The sequence below is a fragment of the Thamnophis sirtalis genome, unplaced genomic scaffold (genome assembly GCF_051295495.1).
Source record: "Thamnophis sirtalis isolate CommonGarterSnake01/CBP01778 unplaced genomic scaffold, rThaSir2_p1.2 scaffold_4, whole genome shotgun sequence".
In the NCBI taxonomy this organism is placed as follows: Eukaryota; Metazoa; Chordata; class Lepidosauria; order Squamata; family Natricidae; genus Thamnophis; species Thamnophis sirtalis.
Genome location: NW_028261384.1, coordinates 114912714 through 114928075, shown reverse-complemented (window position 1 = coordinate 114928075; position 15362 = coordinate 114912714). Strand labels below are relative to the sequence as shown.

Below are 15362 nucleotides of genomic sequence, written 5' to 3'. Positions count from 1 at the left end.
GGCTCTAACTTGAGACAGGCTGGAAGGGAACTACCACTCTCTATTTGGGTGAGAGGAGAGAAGCACTATGAAATTAATAGAATTCTAGATTCAAGGTAATAGAAAGGGAAATTGCAATATCTGGTACAATAGAAGGGATGTCCAATGTTAGAAACAGAATGGGTGAAAGAAGAAGATGTTAATACTGGTAGGTTAGTGAGAAGATTCCATGCCAAGCTCCCATGAAAACCAGGAGGGGGAGTGAATGCTCAAGGAGCATGAATATTAATATTAATCTATCTCTGATGTCTTTCCAGTCTCCCCTTCTTCCCAGAGGGTCAATTTGCCAAGATTGCTATTCAGCTTGCCAAAGAACTGGGAGGAGGGAAGGGTGAAAGAATGCAGATACTCCAGAAACAGACTGTGAGAGCCAAGATGCTGCAAGGTACAACAGAGAAGTGAACTGTTCTTTAAACAGACGGACTATTCATAATTGGACAATATGATCAAGCCAGAGTGGGGGGAAGGAGAAGCTATTGTTTAACTATATAAGCATTGCAGAGTAAAAATCGGAGTTGGTTTTGATTCTTAGTGTAGCCAATAAAATTTTACTTTTGGGATTTAGGAGTTCCTGAGAGTGTCTACTTTTCTTGGGTTCACTAGTCAGACCACTGATTAGGTACAGTATATTGTGTATTAAATAAGATAGAAATTGTTTTAAGAAGCATAGACCTAAAGTGATCATAGAATCCTCCCTTAACATAGGCAATAAAAAATAAGAAAGAAAGTCTTAGGATTAAAAACACACATAGTTTAGTGTAATGGTTAAAATGTTGGGCTAGAAACAGGGAGGCCATGAGTTCTTTTCTTCAGGTGTAAAAGCTGGTAGGTGACTTTGGGATCTCTCGCTCTCTCAGCCCAACCCATCTCACAAGATACAAACCTATTCAGGAAAACATTTCCCAAGTCTCTGCTGTCTAGAAAATGTACCCATCATCAAATTTCCAGTCCTTGCAGAAATTTTAGGGAAGAAAAGAGAAAGTGGGTGGAGACAGACATGAATTTATATAGTGCAGGAAGACAACTTGACTTTGATTCATAAGGAACTCTAGAGCAGAATCTTTGCAAAACTGGAAGTCTAAATCCCAAAGATTTGTATTCACATCTCTGCAGGTTGTAAGCTCCCTTCTCCTGCCTTTTCCACTCAGTTATGGAGTATTTAAGAAGAGCATTGGAAGAGTTTGATCCTAGGTTACTCAAACACTCAAAGCTGGTGGAAGTTGAAGGAACTTCTTTACTTGATAGTACTGCTGCAAACCTGGAGCTCTTAAGGAATTTTAAAGCCCAGCCTGATGACCTTCTAATTTGCACTTATCCCAAAGCAGGTAAGTGGGAAGGAGACATGGAAAAGCATGATGGAACTTTTTTAGGAAAGAGATATAAAGTTTAAATTAAACAAGGAGCAGGACTTAATCTCTACATCAATCTATCTGTTCTCTTCATTCCTCATATCAGGGACTACCTGGGTGCAAGAAATAGTGGACATGGTGCAGCATGGAGGAGACAAACAGAAATGTGCAAGGGCTCCCATATATGAACGGATTCCCTTCATAGATTTGTTTCCTATGAAACCCATATCTTCGGGTGAGTAGCAAGGTACTGCTTCATGGAAGTGATGGGAAAGGTTTTCCTTTCCATGAGCCTGAATTATGTCCATCCATCTCCCCCTCCCATGTTGCAGGTTTGGAAATGGCAGAAGCAATGCCTTCCCCGCGCACTCTGAAATCTCACCTTCCAGTCCAGCTTCTACCACCTTCCTTCTGGGAACAGAATTGCAAGGTTAGAACAGCTGTTGATAGAATCTCAGTTTTTCAAGTTAGATCCAATAAGGAAATGAAAGTCATGCAAGACAATCCCACTTTTGTTATAAGGTTGTGGTAACAAAATCTTGCAAGTCTGAATGTATTTCCCTTCCTTTATCTTCATGAAAACTAGGGACAGTCTTGTCTGAGATGTTTTCTCAATAAGAGTTCTTGTCCAAACTCATATATCTTTTATCTGACCAATATCTTGATAGAAGATCTTCCTCCTATCTTCAAGGTCATTCCTTCTGCCTATTACATGGGGAAGTAAGTCTTAATTCTTATTTGAATTCATCCTCAGTATTTTTTTCAACTTCCTAAATTAAACCAAGAGTGTATATCTCTGGCTGGGGAATTCTGGAAGTTGAAGTCCAGACATCTTCAAGTTGACAAGGTTGAGAAACATGGTGAATATGATCTGAATAAATGAGAGTTTGGAGCTTGGATAGATTAGGATCATTTTATGTGTTGGAAAAGAGGCAGAGATAGGAATAAGGCAGAGCTAGATGTGTGTTTGTGTGAAGGTGTGTGTATGATTTGATTATTTGCCATCAAGTCTGTGTCAACTCTTAGAAACAACATAGATATATGTATGCATGAATATGAAAAGCTTATCCTAGAGTCTTTAAGATGAAGTCCTTGTTGCTTTCTGCGTGGCACGACATAACTGCGAACGTCAAAAGCGCACCGACAAAACCGCGGCGCTAAAACCGCGATGTCAAAAGTGCGCCAATAGCAGCGCGGCGACAACAGCGCGCCGACAGAAGCGCGATTTAAGTTAAGGTAAGGTTTAGGGTTAGGTTTAGGATTAGGTTTAGGGTTAGGTTTAGGGTTAGGTTTAGGGTTAGGTTTAGGGTTAGGTTTAGGGTTAGGTTTAGGGTTAGGTTTAGGGTTAGGTTTAGGGTTAGGTTTAGGGTTAGGTTTAGGGTTAGGTTTAGGGTTAGGTTTAGGGTTAGGGTTAGGTTTAGGGTTAGGTTTAGGGTTAGGTTTAGGGTTAGGTTTAGGGTTAGGTTTAGGGTTAGGTTTAGGGTTAGGTTTAGGGTTATGTTACAGCGCGCTTCTGTCGGCGCGGTGTGGTCGGAGCGCTTCAGCGCTCATTCGTCTCTGCGGTTTTGACGGCGCGGTTTTGACGGCGCAGTTTTGACGGCGCGGTTTTGTCACCACGCTTTAGTCACACGCGCTTTTGTCGTACGCGCATTTGTGGTGGAACCGCTTTCTGAGCTTGCTGGTTTTCTTGTAGATGTTTCATTACCCTAACTAAAATAACATAATCAGTCTTTATGACTTTCTGTTCTTTCTGTAGATCATTTATGTAGCGAGGAATATTAAGGATACCATTGTTTCCTACTTCCATTTTCACCGCATGAACCAGGCAATGCCAAAGCCAGGGAACTGGGATCAATTTTTAGAGAACTTCCTTATAGGAAAGAGTAAGTGGAAGCTGCAGAAATAGGAATGAAAAGCATGTGGGAAATGATTGCTTGCTGAATTCCTAGCAGTAATATGTCATCATGTCATCACCATCAGTTTCTTTATTTATTAAATTTTCTTGCCACTAGAAGACTCTGGATGCCAGTCACTATCGGGCCTATAGAAAACGTGAAGTATAGCTACCCAACTACTCTTGAAAAAGAAGTGTGGATCTCCCTGTACCAATGATAATTTTGTGACTCTGGGGAAAAAAAGTTAATGATTTCTCCCCTTAAATCTGAGAAGCTGTGTGCCATCATTTCCTGAAGAACTATAGTTCCTATCATTCCCAACCAGAATAGTTCAATACCCATGATGAAAGCCATTTTGAAGGGAAAGCTGGTAGAGCCTAGAGTTATGAAGCAGAAAGGAAAGAGAGGTAAATCAAGATTCTCTTGTCTTTTTTTCTTTCTTTTGCAGTTGCCTGGGGCTCTTGGTTTGAACATGTCAGAGGCTGGTGGGAGGCTAAGGAACATCACCCAATCCTGTATCTCTTTTATGAAGACATAAAAGAAGTAAGTTGCTTATGCCCCCCCTCCCCCCCCCCACACACAGAATACATTTCCATCAAATTTCAACCATGAGATAATGGATACAAGCTGTACTGCAGGGCGTAAGGGAAGCTCATTCTGCATTGAAAGCTATTTTTTAAAAATTTAGGAGCGTTATATGGCAGCCCATCTTACAAGCCATAGCTCTTGGTAGCTGTCAGCAACAGTAACAAGAACATTAAAAAAAAACCCTCAAAACAATAAAAACTCAAACCCCAATCTCCTAAACCAACACTCCGCAATGTATAAGAAACCATAAGCAGACTCGTATCGGCGGGGGGAGGGGCATCATTTTAAGTCTTCCAGAAAAGTTGTGGGGGGGGGGGGAGCTGCCAGATCTTGAGTGGGGGAACTGCTTCCTAGGGCGTGCTTCCTGGTCCCATTAGATGACATTTAAGGGAAGGGATCTGTATACACCAGTGGTGGGATTCAAATAATTTAACAACCGGTCCTCTGCCCTAATGACCAGCTAGGTATGCGTGGCTTGGTGGTCTTGTGACTGGGTGGGTGTGGCCAACTCAATGTCACTCAGGTCGATGGACACTTTGCCTTAGCTGTTACAATGTATTAAGGGTTAAGCCGAGAGGCAGTTTCTGTAAGCAGGGCAAGATTAGGCTAGAAACAACCCAGAATGTTTCTTTCCTGCCTTCCTTACAAGATTAGCCCTGTAAAGTGGGGAGAAAACACAAGGCGATTTCTTCCGATTTCTCCGAACTGCTTAGAAAGTTACCAACCGGTTCTCCCAAATAGGTGCGAACTGGCTGAATATCCCACCACTGGTATACACCCATCCTATTGGACATGATTGATAGAAACTTGGTGCCACAAACTGGTCCTGTAGCATGCAGGATTTTAGAGATGATAATCAACATTTTGAACCACACCCAGAAAGAAACTGGAAACCAGTGCTATATATATGATATAATATAGGCAGATATGGATAAAATACAAATGATTACAAGAGAAAATTTATATAAGGTACTCAGGGCAGGGCCTGAAGATGAGCGTCAAAAATGCCCATTTTGTTGGAGCTCAGAGCTTATTGTGGATTGCCTCTTGAGCAAGCTCCATTTTCTAATCATTCCAGTCAAGAAAGCATCAAAATAGCCAGAATTCTCTCCATATCCGTAATAGGATCCAACCAGAGAAATCCAGAAGATTGCTCACTTCCTCAACTTTGAACTCCCAGATCCACTTCTGAAGGAGATTGCGGAACATACAAAGTTTGAAACTATGAAAAGCAACCCCATGGCCAATTACCTCACTCTGCCTGCCTTTGTGATGAACCAATCCTTGTCCCCCTTCATGAGAAAAGGTGAGGGTCAGAACTGAAGCTGAATTTTAACTGCATCCAATAGGAGGGGCTGGTGAAGGTCTCAGGAATAGTGGCAAAAAACCCAAGCACAAAGCACAGGCATTGACTTCAGAATAGCTGTGAAAGAACACTGTAAGATTACATTTTGCAAATCTAATCATTTCAGAATAGAACATCCAACATGAAAAGCGCTAATAATTAATTTGGTGTGTTCAAAGATGCCTCTAAATATACCTTTTAGGGTATAGCTTCATTTATAATTGGTTAATAAAAGCAGCATACATGAACAACTGGTTGTACGTAATTATTAGGGATAATTAGGGAAAATATTTTACCCTTGGTGTTGTTTCAACCACAGACGCAACCATGGATAGGAGGAAACGGTTGGGAATAATAGATGAGACATAGTTGGGAAAGAATAGATGTGGATCATATAAAAAAGGGGAGTTTCAAAATAGAAATCTGTTGAGCATGCAAGAGTTTTTTCTACTTGGTCCGTTAGACACAAATAGTCACAATTTGTGGTTTATTTTTTGGGAAAGAAGGTAAAAAGTTGAATCTTTTGTTCTAGATGGTAGCTAGGATGTGAATTAACAGCATAACAGAATTGGAAGCAATCTTGGATGTCTTCTAGTCCAGGGATTCTCCAGGCCCTGGCCCACTTCTGGGCTGCGAGTTCTTCACAACCAGCCCATGGAAGTGTGTGTATCCCCACTTGCATGAGCAGTGGGTGAGTGATTACATGTGTTCCATTTATAAATAGGGCAGTGCGTACATGCACTCTTCTCATCCCCCATCCGGTCTACAAAGCTGGAAAGTTTGAGGATCTCTGTTCTAGTCTAAACCCCTGCTCACGCAGGAGCCCCTATATCATTTCAGACAAATGGCTACCCAATCTTGCTTTAGAAACCTGCAGTGATGGAGCGTCCACAAGTCCTGGAGGCAAGTTCCAAAGGTGTTTTTTGAAAGGCAACTGGACTTACTTTGCTTTTTTTCAAAAGCATTTCGCTTCTCACCCAAGTAGTTTCTTGAAGCTTCTTGAATGAGAAGCAAAATGTTTTCAGAGAAAACCAAGACAGTCCAGTTGCTTTTCGAAAAACACCTTTGGAACTTGCCTCGTGGGTATTCTGTCGCTTTTGCCTTTTGAAAAGCACTTGTGGGACGATCATAATTTGGATGACTGAGAATCTCTATAGATATTTGTGAAAGCAAGATTTCCCACTAAATAATTTTCTCACTGTCACAAAATTTCTCCTTGTTTTTAGGTTGGATCCCCTCCTTTATTAATTTCCATCCATTGCTTCTTGTCCTTCAAGTGCTTTGGAGAATAGCTTAATTCTCTTTTCCTTGGGGCAACCTCCTAGATATTGGAATACTGCTATTATGTCACCCCTAGTTCTTCTTTTCATTAGACTAGACATACCCAATTCCAGCAACTATTCTTCATATGTTTTGCCCCCTAAACATCTCTGTTGTTCTTCTCTGCACTTTTTCAACTTCTTTTTTATATCATGCCGACCAAGACTGAATGCAATATTCCAACTGTGGTCCTAATCAAGGGATAATAAAGTGGTGTGCACACTTTATGTGATATGTTAATGCAGCCTAAGACTACGTTGGCTATTTTGGCTGCTGCCCGCACACTGCTGGATCATATTTAAGTGATTGTCCGCTAGGACTTCTAAATCCCTCTCACAGTTACTGCTATTGAGCAGGTATCACCTATTCCTTCCAGAGATCTCTTCTAGTAGAGAAAACATTGAACCTCTTATGCTTAATTCACGAGCACAATGGTTCTCAGCTTGTGGCCAGCAGATCCCTGGGGGACCGCAATGTCATCACAGGGGGGGGTCTGTGAAGGCTTTGAAGAAATGTTGTAATGTATATCTTGAGTTATGTCTTGAGGTTATGTGGCCATCGTGGCCACAAAAGGTATTTAAAAGGGTCTGTGGTGAAGAAAAGCACTCAGTTGCCGTTTTAGAGGGGAAGACATTTTAGAGACAGAATTCAAAATGGCTCTGTCATGAACCATCTCAGTACAAGTACTTCCAACTTAGAGCCAATTGTTTAGTGACAATTCAAAGTTATGATGGATTTACCTGGGGCTACCTGTGACCTAGGTTCAAAGTTGTGATTGTAAGAAGTTTTATATCCAAGTATATTTTATTCTATATACTGCTAACATCTTCCCTTAAAGTATTAACAGGATCCACAATGGTGTGAGAATCAGTATCTCCAAGTTAATTAAATTAGCAAACTTTCTCAAACTCCAAAATAAGTTTCCCAGACAGAATCCACAAAAGGATAATAAAGTCTTTAAAAACAAAGTTAGGTAAATTACGTCTCCCAGAGGCATGTTCTCAAGAATAAACACACCTATGTACACCCCCCCCTCTCTCTCTCTCTAAATTGAAGACTACCTGTATTTCCCTGACAACCTGTACTGACATCCATATCCAATGTTCTACGTATAATCTTCCTGTGAAAGGAGTGGCCCAGCTGATCCAATTAAGGGCCAAGAAACCCTGAGGTGACTGGGGAAGGGAAGGGCTGCCCCCTGTTCTAGCTAAACCCACCCCTTCACTAGGGCTTATTTTCAGTGGAGGGTTTATATTTTTGCCCACTGCAAAAATCTGGCATGGCCTTAGTTTCAGGACATGTTGTATTTTCGGGGAAACACGGTAGTAATATATATATAAATATATTTGATTTAAAAATAGGTGATTTGATATGAATGGTAAGTGATGACTATGGAAGGGATGCATAGAAATTTTGTAACCAAATGACACACTTTCTATAATTTGTAATGAAAGATGCTTTTATGTTTTTGGTTTGTCTGTTTGTGTTTGTTCAAAAAATAAAAAATAAATGTTTAAAAAAATGGTAAATAAAATAAACATAAAATATATGAAATAGAGCCATATTTGCTCTCAACTAAGGGACATGATGGCTCAGTGGCTAAGACACTGAGCTTGTTGATCAGAAAGGTTGGCAGTTCAGCGGTTTGAATCCCTAGTGCCATGTAACAGAATGAGCTCCCATTACTTGTCCCAGCATCTGCCAACCGAGCAGTTCGAAAGCACATAAAAAAATGCAAGTAGAAAAATAGGAATCACCTTTGGTGGGAAGGTACCAGTGTTCCATGTGCCTTCGTCGTTTAGTCATGCCGGCCACATGACCACGGAGACGTCTTTGGACAGTGGTGGGTCTCTGGCTTAGAAACAGAGATGAGCATTGCCCCCTAGAGTCGAGAACAACTAGCACATATTTGTGGGAGAACCATTATCTTTACCTTTAAGGGATTGGAATATCAGGAAAGGGCTATTTCTGCCTTCCTCTTTTCTCCTTCCACTTTCCTTTTAAAATGTTTTTCCTACTAGTAATTTTTTAAGCAATAGGAAAGAAAATTTAAGTACAAATTAGAGAGAAATCTTTAAATTAAAAGGCGGGCAACCTTCCTTTTTCCATCATATACATATACAGTATAGAAAATGAGACAGAGAGAGAGAGAGAGCAAGCAACTCAATAAGAGAATTTCAGCAAAAGGGTTCATCAACAAATGCGCGCTCGACAAATGCGCGCCGACAAAACCGCACTGACGAAACCGTGCCACGCCAAAACAAACAACATTCTGCAACGTGAAAACAACATTATAACCCTAACCCTAACCCCTAATGTTGTTTTCGCGTCCCACTATGTTGTTTTTTTCATTGCAGCGCGATTTCGTCGGCGCGGTTTTGTCGGCACACATTTGTTGGGTCACGCAGCAAAAGGAGATTTAATTGGCAATGACAAATGCTTTTGAACAAGAATCAGCTTTTTGAAGAAATGCACAGTAAAGCTTGGATTGTCATTTGATTATGGATCCATGGCTTATTTTATTAAATGCAAGGAAGATTAATAATTTAAGCAGGCTTGATTGAGAAGGCTGTGTGGAGAAGAACTGCTTTTACAATTCTGTGCGGAAGGTCAGGCCACTGCCTTCCAGCAACTGACTACAGAGGCCATCCAGCTGCTCACTTTGAGACACTGTGAAGCATTCCTTCCAGTCACCAACAATACCTGCAGAGAGAGCGGGAGTAACAAAACTCAGTTGCCAGGTTTCCCCTGCTACTTTTCTGCTATTCTAATCCAGCAGGATTTAGATAACTCATCTTTTGTAGTAGCTACCCCCTCCTCCTGTTTGCTTTCCCACACCTCTCAGTTGCATTTCAACACTGCAAGGATCACCTTTCCAAAATTTGACACCCATCATGGGACTCAAGCCTTACCAGGTGGGAGCCTTACCAGGTATACAGACAGGAAAGGAGACCAGATAGGTTTATTCTACTTAATTTAAGGCTACACTGACAGAATCTTGCAAGTCTGAAAGTATAATTTCCTGCCATCTCTTTTTTTGAGAAAATTAGGGTGAGTCCATGCTGAGCTCCTTGCCCTACCTACTGTCCAGCTGCGGATTATGCTCTTATCTGACCATTCCCTAGGCAGCATCTCTTCCCCCCAACCTCCAAATGTGTTTCCCACACTGTATACTTTTACATCATGTCTAGTTCAATAAAAAGAAGGGCTTGGGGTAACATGATAGTAGTGTTCCAATATCTCAGAGGTTGCCACAAAGAAGAGGGAGACAAGCTATTCTCCACAGCACCTGAGGGTAGGACAAGAAGCAATGGGTGGAAACTAATCAAGGACAAGAAGCAACTTAGAACTAAGGAGAAATTTCCTGACAGAACAATTAATCAGTGGAACAACTTGCCTCTAGAATTTGTGAATGCTCCAAAACTGGAAGTTTTAAGGAAGATGTTGGATAACCATTTGTCTGAAACGGTATAGAGTTTCCTGCCTAAACAGGGGGTTGGACTAGAAGAACCCACTCTCCCCATCTGCCCGCTCTAGTTTCCACCCTCACCTTTTCTCAGGAAGGGTGACACGTTGTGGTCCATGAGACAGGGAGACACGTTACTATAATTAGCCATTGTGTTTCTTTTCATGGTCTCAAACTGGGTGTGCTCCAAAATCTGATTCAGAACTGGTTCTTGAATCTCTAATCCCAGGAACTGGGCTATTTTCCTCATTTCCCGAATTGGATCCTACGGAAAGGGCTGAAATGGTTAACGGGAAGGAAAAAAGCGATAAGGGTTACTGACAGGAGACTGGCCATGTGTTTTTGAACATCTCAATCCAAAGTCTTTGCCGGCCTTTCTCAAACATTTAGCTAGGAAGAATTCTTGAAATCATTTTCAGAGAAACGCAGCATAAAAATAACACAAACAAAGCGAAAGTTTCACTCTACAGTTCACATTTATCATCCAATTACAACAATAACAAAGTGACAAGCTGGCAGTTAAGTTGTGGTGCATAGACGCTCAAATTCTTATGAGCGTTGGCATTGCGCAAAGTTCAAGAAACAAAGTTTTGTCTATTTTTTATTCATCAACTCTTGTAAAACCTTAAAATTCCACGGGACCCAATTGAGAAAGACAGGCCTGTATCATTGAATTCCCTCCCTGAAACATTTTTGTGACAAGTTTGTTATGGAAAGGGAAGCTTCTCACCTCTTTCATGTCTTCATAAAAGAGATAGAGAATCGGGTGGCATTTCTTGGCCTCCCACCAGCCACAGACATGGTCAAGCCATGAGCCGCAGATAACTAGAAACAGACATCAGAGAACAGTGGAAAATGTACTTCAGCCTCTTTTCTCAAGGACAAATAAATAAAATATAGATAGTCCTCAACTTACAACAGTTCCCATAGTGACTGTTCGAAGTTGCAACAGCTCTGAAAAAAGTGACTTCTGGGAGTTTTTCACATTTAGGACTGTTGCAGCATCCCCAATGATCACAATTCAGATGCTTGGCAACTGACATATACTTATGACTGTTGCAGTGTCCTGGGATCATATGACCACCTTTTGCAATCTTCTGACAAGCAAAGTCAATGGGGAAGTTAGATTCACTTAACAACCATTTTACTAACTTAACAACTGTGACAAGAAAGTTCATAAAATGGGGCAACATTCACTTAACTGTCTCAGCAACAGAAATTTGGGGCTCTTTTGTGGTCATAAATCAAGGACTACCTGTAGAATATGACTCATTCACCACATTATGAAAAGGATGTTGAGACTTTGGAAAAAGTGCAGAGAAGAGCAAATAAGACGATTAAAGGCCTGGAGACAAAAACATATGAAGAACGGTTGCAGAATTTGGGTTTGGCTGGTCTGGAGAAAAGAAGACTAGGGGACATGGGTGGGTTCCTGCCAATTCTAACCTCTTCTACAAAAGAGGTTCCACAAATCTACAGTGCCGTTTAGAACCGGTTCCAACTGCCTCCCCCCGCCCGTCCGCACACCATCCAGATGAAGAGCAAAAGGAAGAATTCTGGGAGTTGAAATCCAGACCTCTTAAAGCTGTCAAGTTTGAACACCCCTGGGTTTTTTTTTCTAAAGGGTTAGGGGGTGCAAGGGTCTTGTAACTTGACAGCTTTAAGACTTGCCTGCTTCAAATGCCAGAGTTTCTGAGCCAACATTTTGGTTGCTAAGCAAAGCATTGTTAAGTGAGTTTCACCGCATTTTACAAGTTGCCTAGGCCCTCCTAGTCACATGGCCAGCAAGCCACTCCCACTCGGTCACATGGCTGGCAAGCCACTGCCACCTGGTCACGAGCAAGGGATTGGACTAGAAGACCCATAAGGTCTCTTCCAGCGCTATACTGATTGAATTGAATTGAACTGAACTGAAATGCCTTATAAACAAACACTTCCAATATCACATAACGTGAAGGTCAGCAAATTGCACAGGGACCCCTTTTGTCTTTGATGAACCATTGCAAATCTTAGAGTGCTAATTTGCCTCCTAACCATGGAACTCTACTATCATGCAAATGAAGGGAATTACTACAAGCTAGTATATCCAACTATAAGATAGCACCCAATCTGCATGTCTGAAGAGTCTCTAAGCTTCCAAACTTTTTCAGTCATGGCCCCCAAATCAGCAACATTTGTACCCTTTTTTTCTCGATATTTCATTATCCTGATAACAGGTTATTTTGCATGGTTATAACATGGTTTTCAGTTGTGGAATGTGGCATGGTTTGGAGGAAATACAGGCGATCCTCAAGTTATGACCATAATTCAGCCCAACATTTCTGTTGCTAGGCAAGACATTTGTTAAGTGAGTTTTGCCCCCTTTTACAACCTTTTTTGCCACAGTTGTTAAGTGAATCACTGCAGTTGCTAAGTTAAGTACCATGGTTGTTAAGTGATTCTGGCTTCCCCATTGACTTTGGGTGTCAGAAGGTCGCAAACAGTGATCACTTGACCCTTCGATTCTGCAACTGTCATAAACGTGAGTCAGTTGTCAACATCTGAATTTTGATGCTGCAATGGGGACCAAGGGGATGTTGCAATGTGTGAAAAATGGTGATAAGTAATTTTTTTCAGTGCCATCATGACTTTGAATGGTCACTTAAACTAACTGATATAGATCAAGGATTTAGCTGTAATTCTCCAGGCAGGTTTTACGCACCTTTCCCAGCAAGGAACTTATCCAGAAACTCTTCCCAGTTTCCTGGATGTGGCAAGGTTTTGTTCATGTGATGGAAATGGAAATACGAAACCACAGTGTCCTTGACGTTCCTGGCAATATAGATTACCTGAAGAAAAGGGGAAAACAAGGGAGAATGCAAAAGCAATTTTCAGGCTGTTCCCCTCCCTATCACACCAAAGTGAGGTAATGCCCGTGCTCTATAGAGTTTGGCTCCAGAAAGAAGAAAAAGAAAGAAAAGGCCAACCCACAAATATTGTTGAAGAACTCCTAACCGCATACAGACTTTGAAAGTTGAAGGAGGAACATTGATTTGGTCAAGATTTTATAAATTCTTCACCAAGTCACAGATACCAAAGTTGATGCCAACATCGCATCAAGCCAGGAAATAGAAGGAGGTGCTGAATCTCGATTTAGATTAAGCTGCTTTCCTACCATTCCACACACACCCCTTCCAATTGCCCTGACCTTGCACTTTTGTTCCCAAAAGGATGGAGCCAGAAGATGAACCGGGAGATGACTTTTGAGTGAGCGTGGAGAAGGCCTTGCTTCTGCATTGTCCAAGTCTGAAACAACATTGTCCAAGTCTGAAAAACATTCAGGCAAGCTTTGACAAAGATTCTCATTGTTCTCGCCGCAGATGCTCACCTGAAGGAAAGGTGATTGGAGGAAACATATCCAGAAAGGGCATCCGCTTGTAGATCGGGGCTTGAGCACATCTCTGCAGATTGTCTGCATTTTGGATCATGTCCACAGTTTCCTGCAACCAGGTGCTCCCTGGAAAGAAGAAGAGTAAAGAGTTCAGAGGAAGTGTAAAACCTTGAGAGTCTACTCTCCTATGGGCATCCATAGGTGGATCAACAAAGTCAACATGCCTGTCAAGACCATGAATTGAAACCCTATCCCTCTCAGGTTTTAAAAGAGGTGGGGTTTTAGTCAAGGCTGCCATCTTGACTGCTTTGAACCCTTTCCCATTGTCTCTCCACCATCTAGATGTTTAGGCTTGCTACAGAAAAAGCTTCTGAGGAACCAACTTTTACCCTAAGAAGCGAAAAAGTAGATTAAGATTAAATTCAATAACAGAAGAAAGAAAGAAAGAAAGAAAGAAAGAAAGAAAGAAAGAAAGAAAGAAAGAAAGAAAGAAAAGAGGGAGGGAGGGTGGATGGGAGGGGGAGAGAGAGGGGGAGAGATATCACATCATCCCAGAGAGAAAATAGATGCAGGGAAAAGCAGAATACACTGCATCAGAGTACATACAGTATATTTCCATCAGTCTGGTCTACTGAATCAATTGTCATCAAACAATTTTTCTCCTTTTCCTTCCTCAAGCCTTTTCTTTTGCTCTAGTATCAGTTGTTTTGTAAGCCCAAGAATAAAAAAAGGTCCAATTACAATTTTTGTAGGTCCTTTTAACTAATGAATTCTTTAAATGTTTAAATAAAACACTTAAGCAGCACAGCATGTAGACCTTTACTTCCAGTACCTTTTTGGGGGAGGGAAACCCTCTCCCCACTTAGATGTCAGGGTCTTCCTATTTATCTCCTTGACATTTACCTGCTTTGGGGTAAGAGCAGATGAGGAGATCATCTGGCCGTGCCTGGAAGCTTTTTATCTGATCCCAGTGTTTTGCAGTTGTGGTGGGCAAAGAAACGCCTTCGATCTCTATCAGTGAGCAACATGTGACAAATTTGGGGTCCAAATCTTCAAGGCTAGAAGGTAGCTCCATATTCTGGTTGTGGAGAGAAAAGATAACATCAGAAAATTGTGCTTTTTGATTTTATCCCAGTCATCCCATTGGTGCCTTTCCTCTGCTTCATTCAATGTCTGATCTTACCAACGGGTAAAGCTTTTTCTGGTGCTCCAATGTTCTTGTTCTTCAGGTCTACAATAATTCTTCTTTTCATATGCCTCAGTGTTTGGCTTTCCTCCAGGTCTGCAGACCCCAACTGATGGAGTAGTTAAGAATGTTTGCTTATTAACATAACTTAATCCTAAATTTACACATTTAACCTGGACCTTCACCTATGTACCTAAGAGCCGAGGTGGCGCAGTGGGTAGAGTGCTGTACTGCAGCCACTTCAGCTGACTGCTAGTTCTGCAGCTCGGCGATTCAAATCTCACCGGCTCAGGGTTGACTCAGCCTTCCATCCTTCCGAGGTGGGTAAAATGAGGACCCAGACTGTGGGGGCGATATGCTGACTCTGTAAACCGCTTAGAGAGGGCTGAAAGCCCTATGAAGCGGTATATAAGTCTAACTGCTATTGCTATTGTTAAATGAACAACTTGGCCTCTCAACCTTTAAGTCCGCAGCTCCATTGTCAGTTGCTATATCAGTTAAGAAATGATTCCAGATGTACTGAATGTCAGAGATGCTAAAATGTTGTTGCCGTTTAATCAAATACTTATTCAAAATAAAAATCCTGATACCTCTAAATATGTGATAGTAAATAAATAAATTAAATATACTTTTTCCTAGGGTTTGAAATCTTTTGCATTATTTAGGGAAACTTCCATATCTATCCTGGGTGCAAACAGTGTTCTATACAACAGTGTTCTGTACCATTAGCTATGGTAGCTAATGTGACTGAAGCAAGTAGAATTCTTTGCTCCACATTTAACTAGAATATCTAGGATAGACAGA

The 15362-nt window shown here is 41.3% G+C and overlaps 2 protein-coding genes across 2 annotated transcripts; one reads left to right on the top strand and one right to left on the bottom strand.

Annotated features, from left to right (window-relative positions):
- Positions 1-316: 316 nt before the first annotated feature.
- Positions 317-7035, top strand: LOC106556681 (sulfotransferase 1C2-like). Its single transcript, XM_087714663.1, has 8 exons — positions 317-424; positions 1153-1364; positions 1495-1623; positions 1721-1818; positions 3145-3271; positions 3732-3826; positions 4997-5177; positions 6893-7035. Exons 2-8 carry the CDS (start codon positions 1190-1192, stop codon positions 7033-7035), a joined length of 948 nt encoding a protein of 315 aa, XP_087570789.1. The 5' UTR covers positions 317-424; positions 1153-1189.
- Positions 7036-9024: 1989 nt separating this feature from the next.
- LOC106557070 (sulfotransferase 1C1-like) lies at positions 9025-14456 on the bottom strand. The gene is made up of 7 exons (XM_087713786.1): positions 14276-14456; positions 13370-13498; positions 13190-13287; positions 12704-12830; positions 10733-10827; positions 10087-10267; positions 9025-9239 (listed from the first exon to the last, which is right to left on the bottom strand). The coding sequence occupies exons 1-7, from the start codon at positions 14445-14447 to the stop codon at positions 9127-9129; spliced, it is 915 nt and encodes a 304-aa protein (XP_087569912.1). The 5' UTR covers positions 14448-14456; the 3' UTR covers positions 9025-9126.
- Between the last annotated feature and the right edge of the window lie 906 nt (positions 14457-15362).